The sequence below is a fragment of the Uranotaenia lowii genome, chromosome 2 (genome assembly GCF_029784155.1).
Source record: "Uranotaenia lowii strain MFRU-FL chromosome 2, ASM2978415v1, whole genome shotgun sequence".
Lineage (NCBI taxonomy): Eukaryota > Metazoa > Arthropoda > Insecta > Diptera > Culicidae > Uranotaenia > Uranotaenia lowii.
In genome coordinates this window covers 239,217,280-239,226,360 of record NC_073692.1, presented here as the reverse complement: position 1 = coordinate 239,226,360, position 9,081 = coordinate 239,217,280, and the positions used below count along the sequence as shown (strand labels likewise).

General features: G+C 38.6%; 1 protein-coding gene across 1 annotated transcript; it reads left to right on the top strand.

The window, feature by feature from the left end:
- The first annotated feature begins 1,370 nt into the window (after positions 1–1,370).
- On the top strand, positions 1,371–3,526 carry LOC129742444 (uncharacterized). The gene is made up of 2 exons (XM_055734341.1): positions 1,371–1,859; positions 2,723–3,526. The coding sequence occupies exons 1-2, from the start codon at positions 1,371–1,373 to the stop codon at positions 3,524–3,526; spliced, it is 1,293 nt and encodes a 430-aa protein (XP_055590316.1).
- Positions 3,527–9,081: the final 5,555 nt, after the last annotated feature.

The following is a 9,081-nucleotide window of genomic DNA, read 5'->3' as shown; positions in this document are numbered from 1 at the left end:
TGTTTGCGAGAGAGTGAAACACTCCGCCGTACGAGATTGCTCTCCCGTCTGTGTCGCTCTGGATGTTGACGGTATTCGGGGTACTTTGTATGTAGCACATTTCGAGTACCTCTAGGTGCCTACGGTGTTTGTTGGAACTGTCTAGGACGGTGGCTTTATCGAAGTCAAACATGTGCTCCTGTTCGAAACAATGTTCAACAACAGCTGACTGCCGCAGTTCCCGGATGCTGGGGTTTGACGCTGTGGCCCCTGTTGTTAATATGCGTTTCAATTTGGTGACATCACATTTATGTTTCGACATTCTAGTCCGTAGTTTATAGCTGGTCTGGCCAACATAGCATTTGGAGCATTCTTCATCTCGTTCGGGAGCGCCTGCGCATGGGATATGGTAGACCACATTGGAGCGATCGATCGGCGATATCAGATCTTTGACCACAGGCAGTAGGCTGCGTATCGTGTGCTTTTGTGTGGTGCCGATGCGTACATGCGGGTAATCCGTCTTAAGTGCGCGGATTACTTTTGCAGTTAGGCCGTCGATGTGTAATATGGATCGGTAGTGTTGTGTGGGTGTGTCTTGTGTGTTTTGGGGGGTGTCGGTTTCGTTCGCTTTTCGAATCAATCTGTTGATCAGGGTCTTCGGGTAATCGTTGATTCTCAGATTCTCATGAATTAATTTGATCGCCTCCTCGGGGGGAACATTGGTTGAAAAGTTTTTGACTCGTTTTATAAAATTTAACGCTGTGTTGATTTTGAGGCGCGTGTTGTGTGCTGATCGAAAGTTGAGAAATCGTCCCGAAGCTATTGATTTCTGGTACCACTCGGTTTTGATTGATTGGTCGGGTTGTCTAATCAATACTAAATCTAAGTACGGGAGACGACAATTCGACTCGATCTCAACCGTAAATTGAATTTTAGGGTGGTACTGGTTAAACTTTTCTCTTACCTTTTCAACATGTTCGCGGGGCAAAGCTAGCAGTAGGTCGTCGACATATTTTCTTAGAACTGGTATCTGGAAATCGAGTGTCCGTGTCACGTTGTCCAAGAGCGATTCCATGACAAAATCAGCTATCGGACTAGAAACTGGATTGCCCATCGCCGTTCCGTATATTTGCTTGTAGAATTTGTTTTTGTATCTAAAATAACTGCAGGTCATGCAAAAGTTTACAATTTCGAGAAACATATCTAAATTGATGTTAGTATTCTTCTTTATGGCATCCCAATTGTTGATGATGTTGCTTAAAACGAGGTCCCTGGGGATGCATGTGAACAGGGAAACAACATCGAACGAAACAAGGATGTGATCTGGAGGCAAAACGACGTCACCCAAGGCACACAAGGAAGGTTTACCTCTAAGACCAGTAGTACCGTGTATGACGTCACCATCTTACGAGCTGTCTAAACATGTGGGCCGGATACTCCAAGCGTCGATCAACAGCAAATACAACGTCAAAGATTCATTCGAGTTCTGCGAATTTATCAATGACGTCGTTTTGCCTCCAGATCACATCCTTGTTTCGTTCGATGTTGTTTCCCTGTTCACATGCATCCCCAGGGACCTCGTTTTAAGCAACATCATCAACAATTGGGATGCCATAAAGAAGAATACTAACATCAATTTAGATATGTTTCTCGAAATTGTAAACTTTTGCATGACCTGCAGTTATTTTAGATACAAAAACAAATTCTACAAGCAAATATACGGAACGGCGATGGGCAATCCAGTTTCTAGTCCGATAGCTGATTTTGTCATGGAATCGCTCTTGGACAACGTGACACGGACACTCGATTTCCAGATACCAGTTCTAAGAAAATATGTCGACGACCTACTGCTAGCTTTGCCCCGCGAACATGTTGAAAAGGTAAGAGAAAAGTTTAACCAGTACCACCCTAAAATTCAATTTACGGTTGAGATCGAGTCGAATTGTCGTCTCCCGTACTTAGATTTAGTATTGATTAGACAACCCGACCACCCAGCAAACATAACATCGCATTAGAAATGTCAGCTCAACTCGTTAACAATGTTAATGCGAATCGTAATTCCTACCAAACCAAGTAAATGATCGTTAAAATGGTTAGTTAAAGTCTACCGACTCGTATATGACAAAATTGCGCCATGTTTGCAAATTTGTCTCCCGCGTGCGGCATTCAAGTGAGAAAACAACCTTGTTGTTCTCTCTGCGATTAGCAGTGCAACTAGATTTCTAAAAATCAGAGGGCCCATTTGGTTAAACTGTCCAATGAGAGAAGCAGCAAATATTGTCGCTGGCAACGGTTTGCATGCATTGAGAGCAAAACTAGCGCTCTCTCGCATACTGTCAGGATGTACGGTAAAAGGTGTTGTATATCGTTCAATTTTTACAACACTTATCGCATAAGCCAGAAGTTAAAAATATGTATGTATATTGCCTCCACTTTAGTACGTAAATGCTGTTTTTTCGATTAATATAAGATGATTTTATAATGTATATGAAGCGTATAGCAAAGTTTGTTGAGAAATATACCTACAAAAATGTTTGCTGGGCAATCAATCAAAACCGAGTGGTACCAGAAATCAATAGCTTCGGGACGATTTCTCAACTTTCGATCAGCACACAACACGCGCCTCAAAATCAACACAGCGTTAAATTTTATAAAACGAGTCAAAAAGTTTTCAACCAATGTTCCCCCCGAGGAGGCGATCAAATTAATTCATGAGAATCTGAGAATCAACGATTACCCGAAGACCCTGATCAACAGATTGATTCGAAAAGCGAACGAAACCGACACCCCCCAAAACACACAAGACACACCCACACAACACTACCGATCCATATTACACATCGACGGCCTAACTGCAAAAGTAATCCGCGCACTTAAGACGGATTACCCGCATGTACGCATCGGCACCACACAAAAGCACACGATACGCAGCCTACTGCCTGTGGTCAAAGATCTGATATCGCCGATCGATCGCTCCAATGTGGTCTACCATATCCCATGCGCAGGCGCTCCCGAACGAGATGAAGAATGCTCCAAATGCTATGTTGGCCAGACCAGCTATAAACTACGGACTAGAATGTCGAAACATAAATGTGATGTCACCAAATTGAAACGCATATTAACAACAGGGGCCACAGCGTCAAACCCCAGCATCCGGGAACTGCGGCAGTCAGCTGTTGTTGAACATTGTTTCGAACAGGAGCACATGTTTGACTTCGATAAAGCCACCGTCCTAGACAGTTCCAACAAACACCGTAGGCACCTAGAGGTACTCGAAATGTGCTACATACAAAGTACCCCGAATACCGTCAACATCCAGAGCGACACAGACGGGAGAGCAATCTCGTACGGCGGAGTGTTTCACTCTCTCGCAAACACTCGCAAGCACTCATGGACGCCGGGTTCTGGCGGTAAAGAAAACGCTACGAAAACTCAAACAATAATAACAAACAGTGAGTTGAGTGATAGAAGTTTTGCCACGGACGTGTTCCAAAACGACGGAGCAGGCGCCGACGCCCTGGCCGATACCAGAATATTGGACACGTAAGTCACATGCAAGCTTTCCTCCTCACTTCCGACATGAAATGAGAGTTCAAATTCAAAATTTATAGCCAGAATCCCGACGATTGATGAACGCTGTAGGAGTGCATCTGCTTTGGACAATAACACGAATGTCCGAGTGAGTAATTAATGTTAATATTAATTATGTGAAAATATGTTTTATGCTCCTGTATTTAATTTTAGTTCCTTGATAAAGAATTAATATAATTCGAAACGTTGGATGAAGCACATATAAAAAGTGTTATAATTGACCTGATAAGACCGAAAAGCCAATACATAACCTCAATCTTGAATCTGAATCTTGAATCTGAATCTGAATCTTGAATCTGAATCTTGAATCTGAATCTTGAATCTTGAATCTTGAATCTTGAATCTTGAATCTTGAATCTTAAATCTGAATCCTGAATCTGAATCTTGAATCTGAATCTTGAATCTGAATCTTGAATCTGAATCTGAATCTTGAATCTGAATCTGAATCTTGAATCTGAATCTTGAATCTTGAATCTTGAATCTTGAATCTTAAATCTGAATCCTGAATCTGAATCTTGAATCTTGAATCTGAATCTTGAATCTGAATCTGAATCTTGAATCTGAATCTTGAATCTGAATCTTGAATCTGAATCTTGAATCTGAATCTTGAATCTTGAATCTTGAATCTTGAATCTTGAATCTTGAATCTTGAATCTGAATCCTGAATCTGAATCTTGAATCTGAATCTTGAATCTGAATCTGAATCTTGAATCTGAATCTTGAATCTGAATCTTGAATCTTGAATCTTGAATCTTGAATCTTGAATCTTGAATCTTGAATCTTAAATCTGAATCCTGAATCTGAATCTTGAATCTGAATCTTGAATCTGAATCTGAATCTTGAATCTGAATCTTGAATCTGAATCTTGAATCTGAATCTTGAATCTAAATCTTTAATTTGAATCTTGAACATGAATCTTGAATCTGAATTGGAATGGAAACAAATTTGGCAAAATATATACTGGAAGTGGATACCTTGTGAGGACCGTTCAAATATGTTCGTTCTGTTGAATGACCTAATTCCCAACAAAGAAAAACTGTTTAGCTATAACATCGGAGGCTTACAAAATGTGTCGTGTAACGAATGTTCTGGGCCTAGCGACAATAATGAGCATAGGATTAAAGTTTGTCCGAATTCCAAGATCATTTGGGAATGGTTGAAAAAGACTCTCCGAATGAAACTGAAAATATATTGTACCAAACCAGAAGACCTGTTGAGATGCAGCATAGGAGACAATGAAAAAAATTTGAAATGTGGTCAATGGCTAGTAATTCATGTGATAAGTTTTTTTAATAGGAAAATTTCCCAAAGTTAGTATGTTTGAGTTCAGGAAACAATTTGTAGAATGGAGTTGGAAACATATGAAACAACTGTTAAATGTATTCGGTAATTTTATGAACCTAATTATGTAAGTAATGAAAATGGAAATAAAGTTTTAGATTTAGTTTATTAAAAAAAAAAAAAAAAATCTCGAATTTGTATACGATATGTATTTTATACGATTGTCAAGATGTTATACTTTGTTTCAATACAAACAACCTTTTATCTTCGAGGGAAGGTTTTTGCAATACATCCTGCATATTTTATGATGCTTTGGAATCGTAATTTTTCAACCGAATGCTTCGAAGGTGTTCCCTTTGTATGACAACTTAGTTTAAGAATAATTTACCTACTGCAAATCAGCTCTTTCAGGCTTATGCAAATGATTGCGGATTATTTTTATTCCTCCCGCCTGATGATGGTATGTAAAAATTTCAAAAGTGTTTCCATTATTGATGTGGAATAGGCAAGTTCTGAGCTCAAACCTGTCTCGCCTAGTGATGTCATACTCAGCAGAAGACGTGCGTTCTTAATAAAACGTTTAGAGCGCGACATCGGCCTGATGATATCGGAGCTGTAAAACTGATTTAAATATCTTAATACCTCGTTTACTACCCATCGACAGGTGGAATAAATCATTAGGGAAGGAAGGCAAATCTGTACCTCAAACCGCTAATCCAGTTTATCAATCTTCAAAATCTTCGGAAGGAACGTTCTCATTTCTTTTGCCAAGCGCCGGTCGATCGTTCTTTCTTTGGACGCGGACGGATTCATCTGAGTTATGTGCCCCGCGAAAATTCTAGCTGTCTAGCGAAAAGCAAACAGATCGTTCCCCTCGGATTATCATCGTTACGGAATCTGTTGCCTCCCATAAGCAGACGCGTTTTTTTTCTTCAGAAGACGGCCAACAACGATGAGGCCCCCGATATCAGGACCGGATATCACGAGGAGACCACAATAAATATGCGTTTGAAAGTGCTCATTGAGTGAGCAAATTGTTCCAGGTCAGTTCCTTGTGTTCGGAAGATAGGACTTAAATAAAAATATCGGCCAACCATCAGGAAAGATGAACGACTTCGACGTAAGAACAAGACATGTGATAATCATCTTTGGTACCGGTGCGTTAATTTATTTAAAATTGTAGGGACCGCAAAGTTCTCTAGGCTAATGCTAGAACCCATCTTGCCTAGCTCAATAAACATTGTAATGATTGATAATAATGTAATATTTGATTGAAAACAATGGTAAACATCAGGAACTACGTACTTGTTGCAATTGAGAAAAAGGTGAATCGCAGCCTAAAAATAACACAACTTCTCCTTTTTCTTGAAAGGATTTATTATATTAACAATAAGCGTACATTAGACTGCCCCAAATGACCCGACTTTTGAAAAAGTTATACGCTGCAGGCTAAAATTGATTTGGGCCAGATCGGACCACGGGAAAGGGTCGCTCAACGAGCCTGAAGTTTGTATGGGATTTTGAGACATTTTGTTCGAGAGGAACATGAAAAACCAGTTTTTCGTCAGTAACTTTTGTCTCCTTCGACGGATTTTTTTCAAAAACGAGTTTTCTTAAAGCCTAAACTATGACAAATAGTTCATCCGAAGGTTGCATTTCAATTAAAGTTAAGATAAAAACTTGAAAAGACTGTAAATGGACCTGTTTTTTCGAAAATTTATCTTTTTTTAGCATCACAAATCGTCTTGTCATGTTCCTAAGCCCCTGTGGTTATGCAATTTTTTTTTAAATTGTCAACCATTTTTTCGCTTCAACATTTTTCCGAACTATCAAGTGAATATCATCCAAATCCAAATATTAGAAAAGCATTAAAAGTTGCAATCGAACGCAACAACAATGGTTAAAATCGGTCATTATTTGACGAAACGGCATGCATTTCACATTGAGTTTTCTGGTCGGACATTTAGTCGCCTCATTAAAACAGTGATGAATATCACCCTTAAAAAAAATAGCCAATTTTTAAAGCTTAATAACTTTTTTATCTTAACTTTTATTGAAATGCAATTTTTCATAGTTTAGGCTTTAAGAAAACCCGTTTTTGAAAGAAATCGGTCGAATGAGACAAAAGTTATTGACGAAAAACTGGTTTTTCATGTTCCTCTCAAACAAAATGTCTCAAAATCATACAAACTTCAGGCTCGTTGAGCGACCCCTTCCCGTGGTCCGATCTGGCCCAAATTTGGCATGAGATCTTGTACTAGGCCCAGGATCAATTTTAGCCTGCAGCGTATAACATTTCACAGGTTTTAAATTTCCCATACAAATTTGGGGCAGTCTAGCGTACATCTTTTGAGCATGGGAGTGCTCCTAGATAGAGCAGATGGCATATGGAAATTTTGACGAAATTTCAAAAACATTTTAAGCTAAATGGAAACAAAGTTTTTTAAAGCATAAATCAACACGCTTTGCAGTCTCCAAAAAAAGTTGTGTAAGAAAACAATTCGAGAAAGTCTTTTGGTCATAGTCATGTTTTGTAGATATTTTTTATAGAATTTTCAAAAAAATTTGAATTAAACTTTCTTTAAAGCATTGGTTTGATAGTTTTTTTTTAATTCTGTACCCAAAAACAATGCGAATTCCAACTGCTTCCAGGATGTCAAGGCGTTTGAAGCAGATTTTTTTTAATTATTTTTATCTCTAGAGGGTGAACAAAGAGTTATTTTTAAAGATGTAACGCAACGAAAATCTGAGGGTTTTTTAAGTTTACACCGGACTCTATAACTCTATTGAAACGGAAATTCAGATTCTTTTCAAACTTTTGAAACTAACTTTTTGGATGTGTCTTATCTGGATCAAACTCCTGTTTCAAAAAATATCTTGTGATGTGATGCAACCAAACTGGATCGCTTGTATACTTTCAAAACGCACAGAAATTAAAAGCCATAAAAAAACAAGTTTTTGCAACTTTATAATTAAAGTTTTCACAAAATTTCTTTAAATTACTTCGTAACACAAAGTAAAAATCTTCTATATCGTAAATTAGTGCACCTGTAGATGTCCGTTACGAATGTTTTGGCGTTATAAGAAGTGCGGTACGGACAATTTTATTTATTCAAAGTAGCTAAGTAATCAGTTACTTCGGAGATCAAGTCCTCCTCCCTACTAAAACATGGAGTAAATTAAACGTTAAAAAATATTTTTGACTCACTCGCAAATCATTCTCATGTTTTTCCTTCTTTCGAGGAGTTTTTGAAGTTACTGCGTAAAACAAGAAATATACACTACTTCGTTTGAACACATATTTCAAATCAAATATTTATAGAATCATTTTTTAAAGATGCATAGTATGAAAAACATTAAAAATAAAACCTATACACCAGCTTGGCATGAAATTGAATCTCGAGCAGACTTTTATGGTAAAATTAAACCTGATTTTGTAATCATCCCTTGAAAGTTAAATTTGGTATCATTCTGCCCGAATAAAGGTAGTACACCAAGTTTTTTACGCGGTTTTTTACACGGTTTTCGGGAATTAACACGGTTTTTGACAGAAAATAATCCTTTTGAACGGGAAACACTTAGCTCTGAGACTAAGAACGTGATACATGAGACTTTAGACCTGAGACCTTAGACATAGGACATGAGACCTGAGGCGTGAGACAAGAGCCAAAAAACATGAGACCTTAGACATCAGACTTTAGACCTGAAACCTGAGACAAGCTACTAGTGTTAGTGACGCGAGAAATTAGTTTAGCCCCGTTTTCAACTTTCGACCGCTCAAGTGAAAGGGTTTGACTTGTAGCTAACGAAAACTAGTGTCGCAAGTTGAAATTGGAGCCAAACTAATATCTTGCGGTACTAACAAAAGTAGCTTGTACTCGCGAACTCGCGACACTATTTTTCGTCAAAAACAAGTCAAACCTGTCTCTCGAGGGGTCGCAATTTGAAATCGAAGCTAAACTAATTTCTCGCGGTACTAACACTAGTAGCTTGTCTCAGGTCTCAGGTCTTAAATCTCATGTCTCATGTCTCATGTCTCAGGTATCGTTTTATGTCTCAGATCTCTTCTCTCAGGTCTCAGGTCTAATGCCCCATGTCTAAGGTCTCATGTCTCAAGTCTCTGGGCTCAGGTATCAGGTATCATGTTAAAAGTCTTAACTCTCAGTTCTCAGGTGTGATGTCGAAAGTCTCAGGTCTCAGGTCTCAAGTCCCATGTCTCAGGTCTAGATA

Excerpts from the sequence above, each read along its gene's own strand:
- LOC129742444 (XM_055734341.1), top strand. The coding sequence starts at position 1,371 with ATGACGTCACCATCTTACGAGCTGTCTAAACATGTGGGCCGGATACTC. Across the intron at positions 1,860-2,722 it reads CCCGCGAACATGTTGAAAAG|ACCCTGATCAACAGATTGAT; the intron begins GTAAGAGAAAAG and ends GATTACCCGAAG.